Source organism: Rhinatrema bivittatum, chromosome 1 (genome assembly GCF_901001135.1).
Source record: "Rhinatrema bivittatum chromosome 1, aRhiBiv1.1, whole genome shotgun sequence".
NCBI lineage: Eukaryota > Metazoa > Chordata > Amphibia > Gymnophiona > Rhinatrematidae > Rhinatrema > Rhinatrema bivittatum.
The window spans coordinates 521,906,662-521,926,762 of record NC_042615.1 but is presented as its reverse complement, the minus strand read 5'-3'; the positions used below and the strand labels follow the sequence as shown (position 1 = coordinate 521,926,762).

General features: G+C 40.7%; 1 protein-coding gene across 4 annotated transcripts in view; it reads left to right on the top strand.

Moving 5' to 3' along the window:
• TJP2 (tight junction protein 2) overlaps positions 1-20,101 on the top strand; it is a 250,962-nt gene that overhangs the window by 153,862 nt on the left and 76,999 nt on the right. For all 4 annotated transcript variants that reach the window (XM_029612832.1, XM_029612820.1, XM_029612840.1 and 1 more), the window contains exons 6-7: positions 14,229-14,332; positions 17,013-17,166. In XM_029612832.1, the coding sequence (XP_029468692.1) occupies positions 14,229-14,332; positions 17,013-17,166 (258 nt within the window). The remainder of the gene's footprint in view (positions 1-14,228; positions 14,333-17,012; positions 17,167-20,101) is intronic.

Here is a 20,101-nt window from a genome sequence, read left to right as displayed (position 1 = left end):
TGGTTTAGAACTTCATGGCTTCAGGAACATAGCAGATGCTCCACTCACAGAAGATAACCTATCTGGAGACAAATACACCCTTTTCATCATCAGCCTGGCAAGGAGAGAGCACATCACAGGCGAAAAAGGGATCTTCACTTTGTACGTCTTCGCCGGCCCTCTCCTTGGTCCGCCAGCTGGCAGCCAATCAGCTGAGCCCTCCTCCCTGCCGGTTGCGTCCTTCCCCCGCCTATCTGGACGCAACCGGCAGGGAGGAGGGCTCAGCTGATTGGCTGCCAGCTGGCGGACCAAGGAGAGGGCCGGCGAAGACGTACAAAGTGAAGATCCCTTTTTCGCCTGTGATGTGCTCTCTCCTTGCCAGGCTGATGATGAAAAGGGTGTATTTGTCTCCAGATAGGTTATCTTCTGTGAGTGGAGCATCTGCTATGTTCCTGAAGCCATGAAGTTCTAAACCATTCCAGCCTTCTACTACCTTTGGCTGTAGCTGATGTTCTTGAGGAAGAATCATGCACATTACCAGATAATGCAGTTGGTCGCATAGTTCTCAATGTGACCTTTCGTATACAGTTATCCCAATTGTGAATTAGAGAGAATATAAGCCCCTGAGGCAGCCGTTTTCAAACGGCGAAACTCGGCCTGAGTCGGGCAAATTTTTGTGTCTCCGCTTCAATAAAGGATTTCATAAGACATCAGGCATCTATCTTCTTTTTTCATCCATAATTCTTCAATGAACACTGCTGCCATTCCTGCTTGGGCTATCTGCAAATTCAAGCCTGGAGGGGAAAGGCAGCAGTGTTTGTGGAAGCTGGCAACAACAACATGGCCTCTTCTTCCCACCTCTTCGGCCTGGACGAGGAAGTGGTTTACTGGGCACATGGGAAGAAGAAAAGGCCATGCTTCTGCTGCTGCCACTGCAGAAATCGTGTCCAAGATTCCTCCCGACCCCACAGCGGTAAGAAGGCAGCATTCAGAGATTGTTCAGGGAGGTGACTTGTGTGTGTGTGTGTGTGTGTGTGTGTGTGTGTTAGGTAACGAAGTAGGAAAGTTGCTGGAGAGGGTAAGTAAAAATGGCTTTTGAGTTTTTCTTGATTGATTGACTGCCATTTTAATTATTGGGTTATTATGTGATGTCTGCTGTTTGAAATATTTTATTGGTGTTTGGATAATTTGTATACGTTTTTAATAATTGGATGTTCTATTTATCAGTTGTTTTGAAACATTTATTCTAGTTTTAGAATTTTATATTTCTTGAGAAATGTATAAATAGAAATGTGTAGACAAACTGAGCTGGAAACAGCAAGAAGCCAGACTGAGTGTATGCAGTGCAACAATGGAAAAACAAAAACTAACTTGGTCGCTTTATTCTGTATTTGGTGAGTGTCAGTGTTCTGCGTGTGTACCCAGGTAAGGGTATTCTGCAAGATTGTTGTTTCTGTGTAGGGATTTGTAGCAGCTTGGCTAGTTCTCTTTTCTTAATAGGAGGTTATTGGTGTTTAGTGCCTGGTTAAATATTTGTAGCTTTGCTTTTTCATAGGTAGGGTTGCTCCTGTTTGAATGAGTTCCTTAATACAGGTGTAACTTTGTGCAGATTAATTTGTGTACATTATTGCAGATACTGGGAGTTTAAATGCTGTATTTGTTTCCATCTCTCCAGTTTTGCACTGCATGCAGAGTGGCTTTTTTGGGTTTCCATTCCAGTTTGTCTCCATATTTGTAATCTGTGGTCTTTCTGTACTTCGTGAAGGTTGATTCTGTGTGTGTGACCGAGGTGAGGTGTTTTGCTAGCATGTAGGCATTTGTATCAATCTTATTTGTTGTGTTTTCTCAATAGGACATGTGTGGTTGGTAAATTACTGTTTTTTCATAAGGAGGACTATTGTGCTTGGTAGGAAAGAGTTTTTTTATTCTGCTGTTACTGAGATGACACCAGAAATCTATTTTTTGTATGGTAAATTGAACAGGGAATGTCCTAGTTCTGCTCTGCACCCATTGTTGGGTGGTCAGGGCGGTTCCTATAGATAGAGTATAGGCTTACATTTAGCCCCGTTATGATAATGTGCTCAGTGTGTCATGCATGTGAGAACCATTTGTCAGGTGTCCTGACAGAAAAATGGTTGAGAACCACTGGTCTAGAAAATAAGTGAACAAGCAATGCTTATCTTGCTTGGTCTTTGCAGAAGGATCTGCTGATCATCTAAATCAAAGGCCACTGATTATGTTAACTGTTTGAAACTGGAGGTATTTTAACATATCATGATTTTAAGAGAGCATCCATACCAGCAATGCTTCTGTCCCATGATCTGCTCTAAAATCAGATTGCAAAGAATCAAGAATATTTCTTTCAGTCACATACTCTTCAAATTGAGATGTAAATAGAGCAGAAGTTCTCTACCAAGGAGAGATTTAGGGAGGATTTATTAGGTGATGGCTTAAGAGTGTGTTAACGCTAAAGCAAAGCATTAACCTCAGCAATAAAAGTTGCCAGTCCTGATCTGGCAGCCTTAATTATGCACCCTGGTACTACATCCAGTGTATTATTTTAACTGTAAATCTCTCAGTACCTTCGGCTCCAGGGAAAACCTCTCCCAGTTCTGAATACAGGATTGTGATGTGTGATTGCGTCCTCAAACAGTACCACTCATCAACCTCTAAGTCCAACTCATCCACAGGTCCATAAGACACTTCCTTTGCACTCCCCAACACCACAATCTACCTCAGTTTTGTTGACTTTATCTCCAAAAAGCACCACAGGTTTCTCAGACATTTTTAGTTTATTCAAGCTGCTTAGGTTCTGTAGGCCTCAGAATTCCATTAACGAACCTTAACAGTTCCTGAGATGAATTTAATGTGCTAATAACTTTTGCTGAATAATATTCTTTTCACATTAACAATTTTCAGATAATACAACTTTCTATACAGTTTACATTGCTATTGATCCTATTCACTGCCAGACTGTCGCCAATCCTGCTCATACTTCCTTGCCTCCTGCTTAAGACTCATTAATTCATCTGTAAGTCATTGAGGTCTCCTGTCATATTTCATAGTAACCAAATGCGGAGGTGTTACCTTATCTGCCACTCCGGCCATTTCCAAACAGAGTATTCAACTTAACAACCATCTGTTTCCCATCCTTGGAAGCTGATTGGGAACACACAGAAATTCATCAACAGCAACCTTAAGCAAAATTTCAAAGTGGTTTTTTTTTTCTTTTCTTCCTCATTAGAAGCAAAGCAATACCCAAAGTAGAGTAATGCACCACAAAGGTTATTGATGAATGATCGGACCATGGGAACTAGTAGAATGCTTATATCATTAATCTACTGAACCAAAGCCCAATCCTTAGAAGCAAAACAAATCTAAAGTATGTCCTTCCTCATATGTAAGTTTCTCAATCAATTGACTTAAACCCAGGGTTTCCACGCTATCTGTCACTTTAGTAGCGTCCACACAGTCACCAGCCTCCCAATACAAATTAAAATTGCCAAGAATGATCGTGGGAATTCAGTTTGTTTTCAGTTTTATTAAAATTTATATTCTGCACAAATCATACCTTCACAGTGGATCACAGTAGATACATTCATACAAAGTACAAAAAACACAAACATATATACAATAACAAGTTCTTCAAAAATAAACTGTTACATGAACCTCATGATCCTCCACTAGAGTCAAATGTCAAAGTGAATGGGTGGGTTTTCATTAATTGTTTAAATTGCTTGGTAAAAGATGTCATACGAAGTTGATTCAGGAGATTATTCCACCAAGCAGGGCCAGCTATGGAGAAAATATGATTTCGAGTTTCGCCAAACTGTGCATGTTGAATGGAAGGCACTTCAAGCAAACATAAGAACATGCCATACTGGGTCAGACCAAGGGTCCATCAAGCCCAGCATCCTGTTTCCAACAGTGGCCAATCCAGGCCATAAGAACCTGGCAAGTACCCAAAAATTCCAGTTAGCAGATCTTAAAGGCCTGCTGGGAATATATATACACAACGCAGATTGTGCCGCTGTAACAGCGTGATATTAAATTAAGAAATGGTTTTTCAGAATGCAAATCCTTAAGATGAGGCTATGTAGACTAGCAGGATAGCTATGATTGGAGTACCCCTAACAACCCATAAACATTGTTTTCACTTAACTGAGTAAAATGCACTGCTGAACTGCTAAATCCTCCTGATAAATTATAGCTACCTCACTACCAGGCTTATTACTACATGATTGACCCAAGAACAAATACCCCTGCACACACAGCATATTTAAGATCAAGTAATCACATTTCTTTTGTATCTAAGATTCAGAGAGTAAAGTAAAATCTGCTTTTTCTTTCACTACCAAATCATAAAATGTATCTTATTTACTGATCTTGCAGTAATATACAGACACTATAAAAAAAATTATTAAAACTAGTACCAAGAGTAACAATAGAATTAACTTTCTGCTGAAGAGGCCAAAATGTTTCCACCTCCTCTACATTTTCTAATATTTTGAAAATTTTCTCCCACCAATTCCCACAACAACTTCAATAGAGAAAACTGGGCCACGATACACAGCAAACATTCTACCGGAGCTAATACTCTCTCTCATCTACTAAAACTCTTAAACGTAATTTACCCTATTTGGCTACAGTATAATTACACTGACCTACCACTAAAGAGAAACATTCTAAAAAATCGTCAATATATAAATAAAACACAACTACCAATCAAGATACACCAATATACATTAAATTAAAAAAACTAATGACTCAAAAAGAAATTCAAAAAAATCAAAATAAATATTCTCAAAACTCCACTCCTGTGCCCCCGCCCCCCCGCCAAAAGAAAACAGGAACCTATATGAGCAGACAAAGAAGCATGCTAAGAGGTGCATTCCTCTGACAACTTCTGCAATGAAAACAATTCTAATAATACTTCATAAAAATAATAAAATAAGGTTTCAAACCAAAAGAGAACATCTCAACTACAAAAGACCCTCTGATTCTGAATGCAGTCATTTGCATATGGCATAAAGGGGTATTAGGTCTTTTCCGGACCCTGCAGGTGAAGTCAAGTGGGCGAGATTTGTGCTGCAGATAGGGAAAGAGCAAAAACAAGGGACAGGACTTAAGCGTCCCTGCCTAGATAGCGGTTCAAGAGCACAGAAGCAACCCCTATGCTTCAAGGTAGGAGATTGAAGGCTAGAGCCGACAGGCTTGCAGTCTGGGAAATGCTGAACTCTGGAGCCTCAGTACATGAAGAGATGATGGTTTAGGGAGGAAGGCCTTAGCTTTGTTAGTTCTTGGAGAACTTTTTCGGGCAGGGGGCCCTATGCCAATGTGATGGTCTCACTTCAACCAAAACGGAATCCAGCAGCTGGTGCTAGCAGCTTAAAAAAAGGAGGCGAGCAGCTTTGTTTGGGTTTTTAATTTTCTATTGAAAGAATAGAAATTTCCATCCAACACATACACAAAATATCAGGAAAAACAATACAAACCAAAACTCCTTACACCAGCAGGATGATGTGGATTCAACTAGACATAAGTAACGATGATATTTTTAAAATAGTCTCCTGATGTTTATGCAGGTAGAACCTGAATAAGATGGAAAATAATCAAATAAATCACTAAATATTATATGAAAAAAATGATTCCCCCCCCCCCCCCCCAAACCTCCCAAACTCCTAGTCCAGAAGAAGGTACTAAATTTCCAAGTTTAAAACAAAGGAAAAGAGAGAAAAACATTAAGACCTAAATAAGCAGCCAGGTCTAAAACTGAATTTTCAAATATAAAATAAAACTGAAAAAAGGGTGCACGTTATCATCCAAGTGAATTTTTTCCATAGCAATATTTTCAGATTTATGCATCTAGTCATACCAAGATGGAGAGCATTCACTTTCTTCCTTTTTTCTCGCCAAGATTACACTTGCTAACAAATGTTGAAGTAATTGCTTTAGCCTCACGGAAGCAGCGTCCTGAATATCTTCTCCCAAGAAGAAAACCGATGGGGCTAAGTTTCAGCCCTGTAGTCTTGGAGATGGAATTGTGTATCTCAGCTCAAAAATTTGTGATAAAATGGGTAATCCCACCAAATGTGAAAAAAGGAGCTCTCCATTCCACACTTACGCTAGCAAGGTGGAGAAACGGAGGCATCCCATTTACTAATCCTAACAGATTAGATATGATCTTAGTTTTCAACTGTATATTAACCATGCCAGGTGAAATAGAGCAACGAAAAGTATATCTGCAAATCAGTGGCCAAAAAAATCCATAATCCTGTTGCTCCAAAACTTCTTCCCAGCCCTTCATATAATGACAAGGGGCAGGCAAATCCTTAGCGAAAGCTCTATATAAACATGAAATCAAACCCTTAATACCCATTATCAGGCCGATACAGTACAGTGTGCTCCGATGGAGCGCACTGTTAGCAGACATTTGGACACACGTTTTCGACGCGCTAGCTTTACCCCTTTTTTGGTAGGCGCTAATTTCTCTGGGCACCGGGAAAGTGCACAGAAAAGCAGTAAAAACTGCTTTTCTGTGCACCCTCCGACTTAATATCATGGCGATAATAAGTCGGAGGCCCGAAAGTTTAATAAAAATAAATTTGAAATCGGCCCGCGGGTTGAAAACCGAACGCCCAATTTTGCCGGCGTCCGGTTTCCGAACCCTTGGCTGTCAGCGGTCTCGAGAACCGACGCTGGCAAAATTGAGCGTCGGCCGTCAAACCCACCGACAGCCGCCGCTCCTGTCCAAAAAGAGGCGCTAGGGACGCGCTGGTGTCCCTAGCGCCTCTTTTTACTGCCGGGCCTAATTTAAATAAAAGTTTTTACTGTATCGCGCGCACAGGAGAGTGTCCCTGCGTAATTTACTGTATCGGCCCGTATGTTAGCATTTTGGCTGCAAAAAGCCCAAGAGAGAAGTAAAGTATCAGGAGTGAAACTCTTCTAAGCACAAAAGAAGAGCAGGATCTGGGAGTGTTTGCATCGGATGGGTCTTAAGGTGGCCAAATAGGTGAATAAAGCAACTGCAAAAGCCAAAAAGATGCTTTGGCAGGATAGGGAGAAGAATGCTTAGCAGAAAAAGGGAGGCAATATTGCCTCTGTATAGGTCCCTGATGAGACCTCACTTGGAATGCTGTGTAGAGTTCTGGGGTCCGCCCCTTCAAAAGGATATAAACAGGGCGGAGTCTGTCCAGAGGGTGGCTACTAAAATGGTTAGTTGTCCTCATTCAAAAACAAATGGGGATAGACTTTAAAAGTCTAAACATGTATACCCTAGAGGAAATGTGAGCTAGGGAAGATATGATAGAGACATTTAAATATTAGGTTCTCATGCACAGGATGTGAGCCTCTTTCGGTGGATAGGAGGCTCTAGAATGAGGGGTCATGGAATGAGGGTGAAAGGGGGTAGAATCAGGACTAATCTTAGGAAATACTTTTTTTTTTTTTTTTAGAGAGAGCGTATTGGATGCATGGAACAATCTCCCAATGGAGGTGGTGTATACAGAAAGAGTATCTGAATTAAAGAATTGCCATGGTAAATCAGTTGAGTGCATGGGTAGACTAAATAGGCCATACAGTCTTTCTGCCATCACATTTATTTGTTTCTATATTTAATGAAAAAGAACTTGTTCAAACTGGAAAGATTCTCTGTCAAATGTTTTAGGTTAACAGGGCTCAAAGCAAAATGTCTATTCTGAAGGCCACTTACCCATCAAGTAGTCAAAAAATTTCCATTGAAACAAAAGTTCCACCTGTAAAAAAAAAAATTGAGAGAAACTGGCAGCACACAAATTGTCATACTTGGCTGGCCAGAAAGTCCTTCCCATATCTCTTACAAACTCTGAAGATATCAGTGGAATATACAGTGTGAGGACAGGTAACTCTTTAAGCATTCTAAAAATCCTCCCCCAGATTTTGAGTACAGCAGGAATAAAAGGATGATCCTTGCAGCTATTCTTTCTTTTTCCTGGATTTGCAAACACATATGGTGGTAATGATAGGATAGACCGTCAAACAGTCTAGTTCAGTGGGTATAGGTAAGGGGGTAAATGCCAGAAATATACAGTCTTAAGACAGCAGCACCAATAATACCACTCAAAGTTTGGAAAAACTATCCCTTGTTCTCTGAAAAATGATAAATTGTAGAACCTTATTCAAGATCTTTTCCCTTGCCAAATAGTCTCCCATAATCTTTTTCAAAGAGCAGAACAATTTTTTGGGTATGTTCATAGGTAATTGAGTAAAAAGAGAGAATTTTGGGAAGAATCAAAATGTTAATAACACTAATCTTTCCTAATGATTGCCAGGATCTCAAATCAAATATATTTAGTGTCCAATTTCTCATAATATAAAGAAGACTTAAGTTATTAGGGACCACAACTTCTAAATATTTGAACTTTTTTTTTTAAACCAAACTTGGATACGGCTGTCTCTCTAACTGGATTCTGAGTTTTACAAGACATCAAGATGGATTTTGAAAAATTTACTAAATAGCCTAAAAGACATCCAAACTGCTGCACTAGGTTAATCAAGTTTGGAAGAGAGACTTCAGAGTATCTTATATACTCTAAAGCAGTGGTGCATGAAAATTCTCTCTCATGCATATTCATTGTGGATATCCTGAAAACCCGACTGGCTGGTGGGCCCCCAGGACAGGGTTGGGGACCACTGCTCTAAAGTGTCCTCTGCATTCAAGGAGATAGAATGAGTCTCTCCCCCAGTTTCCAAACCTGGAAGGCTAAAGTGATACAGGGACACCCCTGTGAGTCCCACAAGATAATGGGAATGGTAAAGATCTCCAACTATTCACACGTGCCAAAGCTTCAAGAAGCAAACTAGGCTTTGATCCGACCTATCAGGTTATCACCAAGGACAAAATAGGGAAGACTAGATACTGAAAAAGCTTTTCACAGGGTATAATAAAGGCAGGAGAGCTGATCTCCTCATGACATTTTTGGATAAATGTAGCTTGTTAATCAAACAATGTTATCCTAGCTATACCCTTGATAACCCCTGATTTGGTCTGGGTGAATAATTTGAGCTATATAATGTTCAATGTGTAAATGCAATAACTTAGCAAATATTTGCCTGTAATTAGAGCACAATAAGGATTCTTTCCCCTGTTTAGGGATAACAGAAATAGTAGCAGTTTAGAAAGAAGAGGGGAATCTCTTAGCGAAGGACAGCATTATAGATATGCAACAACATAGGAGTCAGACTCACAGAGAAAGCTTTATAAAACTCTGCTGGTAATGAATATGGACCTGCTGACTTATTATTCATGCTTTTAATAGATAGATCCTCATCTAGTGTGAAACAATGATTAATACTTTCTTTAATATCTTGCAATTTAGGTAATTTAAGAATTCCCAGCCAATAAGGTATTTCTCCTATGGGAACTTGTAATTGCGAGGTATACAATAATGTGTAATAAGTTGCAAAACATTCTGAAATCTCACTGGATTTATATGTACTATTTCTACAATCAGTATTAATTCTCCTTTTAATTTTGACTCTCTTTAATTGCTACAGTAATAGTTTACTGCTCCTATTGGCATGCTCATAAAAATACCTGCCTGTCAGCTGCAGGTAATATGCCATTCACAAGGCTTCTAGGGCGTTAAGCTCTCTTTGGACTCTATTTACCTCTTAACATATTCCATCTTCCTTCTCTCTTCTTATGTACTGCTTCTAAATGAATCCACTCTGCTTTAAGAGTCTGACATGGCTGCCATATCTTCTTTTTCTGTGCTGCCAAAGAAGAGAGAGTTCCAGTAAGAGAGCCTTTTTAGCATCCCAAACAGTAAATCACATTTAGTTGTAATTAAATCCCAAGTATTCTTGCCATGCCTCAAACAAGCTTATCCCCTAAAAACTGTTGTCATAAAGCAATAATTTATTTATTGACCAGGTTCTGTCTGGAACTTCATGTAGACTGTCCATTGTAATCGTTCATAGGAGGCCTGATCAGGTAATGGAATGCTAGCCACCTCGCATGGTTTTTATGGAGGGTTTTAGATCAATGAATAGGAACCAGAAATCAGTGTGGGAGTATGTTTATGGACGTGGGAGAAATAATTGTAACCTCCTCCTCCTCCCCTGTGTATTTCAATCTACGCATCAAACAGACCCAGATTCTGCTAACTGAGAATGGAGCATTCTGGTGCCAGTTCTGTCCGTGAGTTAATTCTCAGAGCGATCAGCAGGTAGAAGGGGTACAGTTAGGCCCCTACCCCACTTCCCCCACAAACAGATGATTCCTTTCATGTGCAGAGACAGCAGCAACTTTAAAATTAGATCTGAAGGAAAGTCTGTGCCTTATTTTGAACCAGGTGCTCCTTAGTCCTTATCTCCAAAAGATAACTGTTTAAAGCCGGGAAAACAGAGTTCCCTCATAGAGAAGATACAGAAGCTCCCGAGGGAGATCAGGTAGACGTAAGTGCAGAGCAAATAAATACGAATGATTCCAAATTATCAGAATCGAGCGCAATGAGCAGATTGCAAATAGGGAGTACAATATTGCATTTAGGGATTTATATATAAATGCCAGAAGTCTAAAAAAAGAAAATATATATATAAAAAAATCTGAGTTGCTGTGTGAGACCATATAATGAAGATATAGATATATGATGAGCATCTCGGAGACCTGGTGGGGAGAGAGTAACCAGTGGAACACTGTAATGCCAGAGCCCACAATATTTTGAAATGACGGAACTGGTAGTGGGGTGGCAGTATGTTAAGGATGTCATAGTCAAGTAGGATTAAAAATCAGCAGGAAACAAACTGTATGCTGGAATTTCTATGAATAGAATAGAAATTCCATGCCTGAGAAGGAAGGACATATGGCACTGTGTATGTGGGGAGGGGAGCAGATTGTTATACCACCGACCAGGATGGCAATTCACTGAATTGCTAACTGATCAGACATTTTAGTAGCCTATCTAAACACAGTAATGGGAGATTTCAATTACTATAATATCAAGCGAGTGAATGTCTGGCTTTTCAGGGCATGCTAGAGGAAAGCTAATTTTCAGGATGCTATAAATTGCAACTGATTTTTGGAGCAGGTGGTCCTGAAACTGATGAGTAAGGGAAGCTACTTTCGATCTAGTTCTTAATGGAGCATAGGACCTGGTGCAAGGGGGTGTGGGTAATGATAGAGAAATTGCACAATAGTGATCAAAACGTTAGGGCAAGATGGGGCTGTTATTTGGCAGCCCAAGAAATGTGTGGGCATGTTGGGGGACTGGTTGAGGGGGGAGAGCTTGTGGATGTGGTGGTGGGGGCATTTCCCCCTACAGCTGCAGGCGGCTGTTCCTTAATTTGTCATTGAAACAGATGTTTAAATGGTTAACTTCTTAAGCCATATCAAGTTCCATGAGGCAGGGGTGGCTTCTTTGTATGCATCTGTACAGCACTGCATATGCCTAGTAGCGCTTTAGAAATATTTAGTTAGCAGTATTTACTTCCTTTGAAAGTAGAACCTAATGAAGAAGATAGAAAAGAGCATAAATACTGTCCAGTCAAACCTTTGCTTGGATCTTGACTGCAGAGGAGGATGTGGAGATGCCCATGTTGGAACTATTCTTTCTAGGTGATCGCTCTGATTTGCGTCACTTCTTTAATGTGAACTTGGGAGAAGTACTACAGGAAATTGGAAAACTGAGCAGTGAATTTCCAGGTCAGGGTGGTATTCACCCCCAGTGCTCTGAAGAAACTCAAATGAAATTGTAGGCTTGTTACTGGTAGTCTTTTACCTATTATTAAACTCTGCCACTGTACCTGAGACTGGAAGGCAGCCAATGCAATGCTAATTTTTTTGTTTTTTAAAAAGGTGCTGGGGTAATAGAAACATAGAAATGACGGCAGAAGAAGACCACAGTCCATCCAGTTTGCCCAGCAAGTTTTGCACTTTTGTTTTCTCATACTTATCTGTTACTCTTGGGCTCTTAGTAACCTTTTGGTTCTATTTCCCTTCCACCCCCACCATTAAATGAGAGATCAGTGTTGGAACTGCCTCTAAGTGAAATATCTAGCCCAATTAGTTAGGGGTAGCAACCGCCGCAATAAGCAAGCCACACCCATGCCCACCTGCCAACCCAGACTAAATAATTCAGTCCTTCTTGGTTGTTATCTGTATATAGATCCACCTTTCTGCACTCCCCCTGCTGTTGAAGCAGAGAGTTATGCTGGATATGCATTGAAAGTGAAGTATCAGACTTTCTCCCCTGCCGTTGAAGCAGAGAGCTATGCTGGATATGCATAGAAAGTGAGGTATCAGTCTTTCTCCCCTGCTGTTGAATCCTGAAAACTATGTAGACCAGCAAGCCTGGAGTCTGTGCGTGGCAAAACAGTGGAAGCTATTGTTTAATAGAATTAGTGGGCATATGGATAAACGTGGCTTAATGGAAAAGAGCCAGCATAGATTTAAGGAAGGAAAGCCATGCCATACCAATCTATTAGAATTCTTTGAAGGTATAAAGAAATAAATATGTGGTTAAAGGTGAGCAAATCAATAGTGTATTTGAATTTTCATAAAGCATTTAATGAGGGTCTTCAAGATCATCTGCAGGTCTTACGTATTGTGAGCAACAGCATTATCCAGGCTCAGGGATCAGCAAGAGTTAAGCAGCTTTCTTAGCATATCTAGGCAATTGACTTTTTTGCCTAGCTTTCACCATTGTTCAGGTTAACCCTTGCAGGGCTGCAGTTAGGGATGAAGGGAAGTCTTCCCTGAGACTTACCCTCCATGCAGCTTCTTTGGCTAGAAGGGGTCACCAAGGTGTAGTGGCAGCCATCTTCTCTCCCTCTCTGGTATCGAATGCATCATATTTGCAGCACACCCAGCCTTGTTAGATAGACTGTCTTTATTTTTAACTTATCCTGTAACCTTGGAGCATGATGCTGAGTCTGTGAAGAAACCTATACTGTGTACAATAGCAGCTGCCAAAGTTAACAAAATACTTTATAATTTGCTGTTCTGAAGGATATAGCACTCTGTACCAATGAGGCTGCCTTTCACCCTAACCAGCATTGAGAACGTAAGATATGCCATGCTGATTGAGACCAGCATTCTGTCTGCGACTGTGACTAGTCTGGATCATTCTTATTTATTTTAGTTTATATTCCTCTTTTTCAGGCACTTCAGAGTGACTAACCTACAGCACCCAAATGCATTTCTCTGTCCCCAGAGGGCTCAGTCTAATCTTATAGCTGAGGCAATAAGAGAGTGAAGTGACCTGCTTCTTGGCTTCCCTGTTTCGCAGCCCACTTATCTAACCATAGGCTGCTTACTCTATGCCAAATCTCTCAGCTTCACTGCTAATGCCCTTCTTTCTACTTGCATTGTAACAGAGATGTTTTTCTGGAGTTCATAAGGTATAATCTTTAGAGAAAAAATATCTAGGTATGCTTGGAAATGCTTCTTAATCAGGCCAGTGACACTGAATGTATTTGGGACTGTTTCAGAAGTACCTAGCAGATCCAAAATTCAATTCTTTATTGCTCACTCCCAGGATAAGCAGTGACACCAGGGCTAGATATAAGAATATGGTGCCCATAGGAAGAGGACTGGGAATGGGAGGTTTTCACCCCCCCCGAATGCCAAAAAGCAGCAGGAAGATTCCCATGAGTTTGGCATCCTAGGCACTTTCCTATGTTGCCTATGCCTACATCCAGTCCTGGGTGTCATCCTTATTGATGACCATAGCTTCCTTAGGGGCTGTGAACACTGCCTTTGCAGTATCCCCAGCCCCAGTTGACCAGGGACAGGGAAAAGACAATCTGCATTTTTTTTTTTTAATGGACAGTCTTTACGCTGTATGTCTACTGCAAGCTATCATCTGTGTGATAAATGAAACAGTGTTTGGAATTCATAATTTTGGAAATCCCTAATTCTTAAATCGCATTACTTATGTCTGTTTGATAGTTTATGCATTGGTTTCTGATATGTCTGATTTTCATAAACGACTGATGTGAAGTCGTTTTGCAATGTAAAGTTTCATAGAAAAGCAACTTCTTGCAGCTCTGTGCTGTTTTATGCTACCTGTGCAAATCTCCTGCTGAGGTTTAGGGTGCATTCTCAGCCTGCCTGTGGATGTCCTGAAAAATCTTTGCAGTTTTTAAATTGGAGAACTTCGGTTAACTGCTCAATACAGTACAACATTTGGGACAAAAAGTAAGCTTGGCGGGGGCCTTTTGAGCTCTGATAAATATATATTTTTTTAATCCTTTTTGTTTTTGGGTAGAATATGGTCTGCGGCTTGGCAGTCAGATTTTTATAAAAGAAATGTCGGATACTGGCCTGGCAGCAAGAGATGGCAATTTAAACGAAGGTGATATAGTTCTCAAGGTGAGTGCTCTGGACTTTAATGTTCAAAAGTAATATTTGTTTCAGGTGAATGTATTTAATTGAGCAAATACATTTTTTGTGACCAGAACATGAATTGCTGACCTGCTCAGTGTCGTCTCAGGGCTGTTTCATTTATTGGTGTACTTGGTGGGTTTAGTTTCTTCATACAAGAACTCAATGGGATGTAGAACAATAATGTTCTTAACACAATGTGGCTTTGCAGCAGGAAATCCTCATCAGTCCTGTTAGCTGCGTAGGTTCATCATTTTCTTCTGTGACTTCCTATGCTGCCCATGTATTCTCTTATTAAGTAAAGTAACCTTATTAAAATGTTAGACTTTCAGGAAAATAAGTTCAGTGACTTCAGATGTAATGTATATGTTTGCTGCTGCTGTTGCCTTTTTAAAAGGCCGAGATGAAAACAGAATACTTCTATAACTCCAGCCCCCTGTTTGACAGAATTGTGTCTGCACTAAATATTGAAATCTTTCTCAGGATCTCTGTGCAGAACTTCAGTGTTTTCGCAGCTCAGTCTTTCAAAATGGCAAAGCATGATGCTCAGCCAGTAGATGTTACTCCTGGGGGAATTCTGCACAAACAAATTTAAAATTCTGTGCACAGTTATTTATTTATTTATACACTTTTTATATACCGGTATTCATAAAAGCTTCATGTCTGTTTACATCATAAGACATTAAAACCAAAGTATAAAAGAACATAATACACAGGTAAAACACTCTAAAATACATTTTAAGATACCTTTAAATAAAACAATCAATAAAATTTAACAAAAACTCTAGCTGCCCTTAAAACTAATATTTAAAAATAAGAGATTACAGTAAACTAAAATTATAAATTGGGAGACCAACTTCAATGTGAAAATGCCTGTTCCAAGAGACATGTCTTGAGTTTTTTGTTTTTAAAGTATATGGATGGGATTCGAGTCTTAAGTCAACTGGTAGTGAGTTCCATATTTTTGGACCTGCCAGTGATATTGCTCTGTCCCGGACAGTGTTGTGTTTAGGTGTGCCAGTTTGGGAGATGGAATGGATAGTAAAGCTTTGCGGAGGATCCTAGGTTTTGTTGAGGAGTATGGATATATAAAGCCACATTTAGCTATTCAATTTTTTCACCGCATAATGATTTGTGGATTAGGGTTAGACATTTGAACTAAGTTCTATAAAAAGAAAAAAAAAATAGGAAGCCAGTGGAGTTTTTTCAGAATAGGGGTGATATGGTCGTACCTTTTACTTCCAGTTAAAAGCCGGGCTGCAGCATTTTATAAAAACTGTAAAGGGCGGATCGTTGAAGTAGGGAGACCCAATAATAGGGTGTTACAATAATCAAGTTTAGAAAATAACAAGGCCTGAAGGACAGTTCTAAAATCATTGGTGTGTAATAGTGGTTTTAACTTTTTTTAAATTTGCAGTTTGTAGAATCCTTCCTTCACCATTTTATTATTATTATTATTTAAAGATGCAGAATTTTAAACATTTTGAGCAGAATTTCCCTAGAAATTTACTGTGAGTGTCCCTTCCACACTCTCTCTCCCTACTCTCCAGGCCACTTTGCCCTCTCAGGCTCCAACTCCTCCACCTGCCAGTATCTCTCCCCTCCACCTCTAAACTCAACCCATTCCACTCTATTGCCAGTCCCAGAGTTTGACCCAGTTCTCAGTATTGCCCTTCATACAGGCTCCCTCTGTCCCTCTCTCTCGTGCATGCACACATTCCCTCGTACAGGGACCCCCTCTCTCTCACACATACACCCTCACACAGGCTTCGTATGTCTTTCTCACACACACACCTTTACATAGGCGCTCTTTCACACATGTGCAATCCCTTCACACAGGCTAGCACCCTTGCATACACATATGATCCCTTTTACATACACACCAGTTCCCAATCTGTCACACACATGCACATTCCTTCACAATCTCCACATATAGGCTCCCTCTCTGGCCCCCACACTCTCTCACACCCTGCTGCTCACCTCACCTGCTCTCTCTCTCTCACCCTCTCCCCCTACGCTCGCGCTCTCTCTCTCTCACCCCCCCTCCCCCTGCTCGCGCTCTCTCACCCCCCTCCTCTCTCTTGCACACACCTCTCTACACCCACACACTCTCACCAGGGCCTTCACCTTTGCTGTGAACAGCGTGCACTCCATTCATGGCATGCTGGGGTCTTCTCTGCCATTTTCTGCGCAGAATTCCACCAAGACTAAGATGTGTATAAGAGTATAGCATTTCTCCTTTGCATTATAAAGCAACCACTAACTCTCCATAGACTGCACTAGTGCTATTTTCAAATCATTCCTGCTTTTTTTGGGAGATAAATCCTTTCTGCCAAAAGACTACTGTAATTAAATAAGGGTGCTTTGTGAGCCCTCTTCCTGGCTAACCATGATCTCCTTAGACTTTAATGGAGGGGATTATGAATATGTTGTGCTGTGTATTCTTGAAGGTTGGGGTATCCGTGTGGTCATGTTTATTCCAAAAATTCAGATGCATGCTGTAAAGATTTTGTTTTTGTGTTCCCTTAAGACCATTAAGGTTTAGCGGGTTGGGCTGTTTCCAGTTACTTGTAAAAGTCCAAGGCTGCTTCAGGCAAAAAACCTGGCCGTTGTGACTGAATATGTTTGCTGCAGCCAAGCTTAATGTGCATGTGTATTTATGTAACAGATTAATGGTACTGTGACTGAGAACATATCCCTAACTGATGCCCGGAAACTGATTGAAAAATCACAGGGAAAACTTCAGTTGGTCATCAAGCGAGACAGTAAGCAGACCCTGCTAAACGTCCCTTCCTTGCATGACAGCGACTCTGAGCTTGAAGGTGAGTTCTGTGCACTGACACCTTTCTGCTGTACAAATACAACTGCATTCCCAAAGAGGGGGGTGGCTGTACTGGAGGTAAAATGAAGTGGAACGCTAATTTCCACCAGCCGTAGGCAATATTCTTCCATAGCAAAAGAGTTAGAACTTTATTGGGTACGACTTAAATATTTTTTTGCTCAATAGCCAGTCATATTTTGTTGCCAGTGGAACTTTGCAAATCCATCCTTGAACGTAAGAAGTATCACAAAGTAGTGGTTAGTTTTTTGTTTTTTTTTCCAAGTTTACTGAATGCTACAGGTTAAATGTATTTTTTTTTTAATATTTGAAAATTATATTGGCTAACACCACAAATATGCACGATAAAACAGATGCAGTATAGAGAAAAAGGAATAAGCATACAGCCAAGAATGTTTTCAAACCCCTTTCCCCCCAAACCTCCACTCATATGTGTAATAAACTGAGAAACCAAATCGAATAGTGCTATAAAAAAGAAAAAGACCAATAGGCCAGGACTGCAGAATAGAGAAGCTCACCTTCCTGGGGACTCCAGTACGAAGCTACTGAATGATTTTTTACTATTGTAAGTAGATAACTATACATGAAACACTTCTGCAAACTTCAACATGTCTTTTGAGAAAAAGAAAAGAAGGAAATACATTAATGATAAAGCCTAGCCATCAGTTGCCGTGACCTTGGGCACTGTACCAAGTTTTAAACGGATCCCATGTCGCTACAAAGGCAGGTAAGCTGTCACGTTTCAAAGCAGTAATATATGCTAGACGATAGGGGTTATACAGGCACTGGGTGACCATCTGTAAGGATGGTAACTGGATTTGTTTCCACATTCTAGCCAGTTCACATCTGGCTGCAATAAACACCTGGAGGCAAAGCCGCTGAGAATGTTTGTTTGTTAAGGCCATCCACGGGTAGAGTGAGCAAAATGAACTGTGGATCAAGAATTTCACCCTCCTCCAATAATTGGGATATCCAGTCTGCGATTTGTTTCCAAAATGAGGCCGCCACCATGCATTGCCACCAGATATGATCATAAGTGCCCATTTGTCCACAGTTTCTCCAGCATCTGTTCGAAGCTGTAGAAAAAATGCTGTGCAGCTTAACTGGGGTCAAATACAGTCTATACAAAAATCTTGTAACAATGTTCTTGCAGGTTAGTGGATATGGAACACTTAGCAGTGTGGAGAAATATTAAGTCCCAGTCATAATCACTTAGAGGGCACCCCAGGTCTAAATGCCAAGCTCGAACATGCTGAAAAGGTTCAGTGGAGCAGCTATTAAGATTAAAATACATTTTTGGAGATGGGACCCCGTAATTTATCAGATTGCTCACAATAGCTTTCAAATAGGGATTTAGTTAGCCGAAATGTTCCGGCCTGCTTCAGCGAATCCATGAAGTGTCTTAATTTTTTGAGCATAAGCTAAAAAGTCCACAGAGCTCAGATGATAGATATCCGCTAAGTCACCTGTGCCATAAAGGTCACCCTGGTTAAGAAGGTGGCCCATACAGGCGATGCCCCTATCAGACCACATTGTAAACGTCTTAGAAAGTAAACCAGCAGGGAAAGAAGTATTGTGAAACAGATGGGATAATTAGAAAATAGGTACTGTTACCAGCTATATGAGACTTCCAGTGACGCCAAGTCCGCGTAGTATTTTGCAGTGTTATCAGGTAATACGTCCGTGGTCGCCAGGTGGTTCGGGGTTGCCAGCGCAGGGCAGCTAAAGGCATCATCCCTACCAAAACCTGTTCTAGAATATCCCACTGTTTCAACTCAACCCTCCTATGCATATCCACCAAAGCCATAAGCTGAGCGGCAGCAAAATACCACAGCAGGTTAGGCGCTCCTAGGCCACCTCGGAGCTTAGGATGAAATAAAACCAAACGAGCCACTCGCGGCGGACGCTTCTTCCACAAATAAAGCCAAACATTTTCTTTTGCCACAACCGCAATAAAGAGGAGGAAAGAAAAATGGGGAGAATGGGGGGGGAAAAAATAAAGAAATCTGGGAAGGATATTCATTTTAACGATGACAATGCGGCCCAACCAAGGCTAAATGTATTTAATGTAACTTACAGTATCACCAATAAATCACAATCCAATAAAGAGAAGAAAACGCTTCTCTCCAAAAGAATGTGTCAAAATCCACAATGCAGCTTGAGTTTTGACAAGTTCTTAAATATAACTTTAAACATCAGTGGCAAGCTTGATGGTGCTTAATGAAAAATGCATGAATTACTGAACATAAACCTCAGTGGGCAAGTGGTTATCCGTTTAGAAGGGAGAGCGTCCTGTATTGACTGGAGCACTGTAAGCAGTAAATCCATCATCATGACTGCAGCCTGTCCTTGACCATTTGTGGCATAGCAACTTTTAAGATGACTTTTTGTACACAGCCTGTCCTCCTGTTGTCCTCCTTTAGGCTCCACCCCCCCCCCCCCCCAATATGAGTCTTTACAGAAATTTAGGATAATTACAATATCAAACTGAGCCAGTTCTCAAAATGCTGGGTGCATGCTTCAGATATTTGTTCTGTAACCCAAGTTTTTTTTGTGTCCAAATGACTCCCTGATTGTCAGAGATTTGTTTCTTGGAAATTATGCTTATACTAGGCCCAGACCATAAAATCTGCTTCCCTTTCAGCAGGCAAAGATTAAAATAAATAGGCAGAGGAGTTCCTCATCGCATGCCACTGGCATCTGTGCCTTGACTGCTTCAGTTCGTTTTTGTCTTCAGCGAGGAGAATGTGTCTGTGCATTGTTTGCTGTTTCTTCTCCTAGGTCACATCCTCCATGGGTGACCTGTTGATGAAGTAAAATAAAATTTGGAGGATTCCTGCTAGGCTAACGCATTTCTGCCCTAAATGAGACCTACCTGAGTGGCCCAGAAATATAAAGTTCCGACAAGCCTTTACATT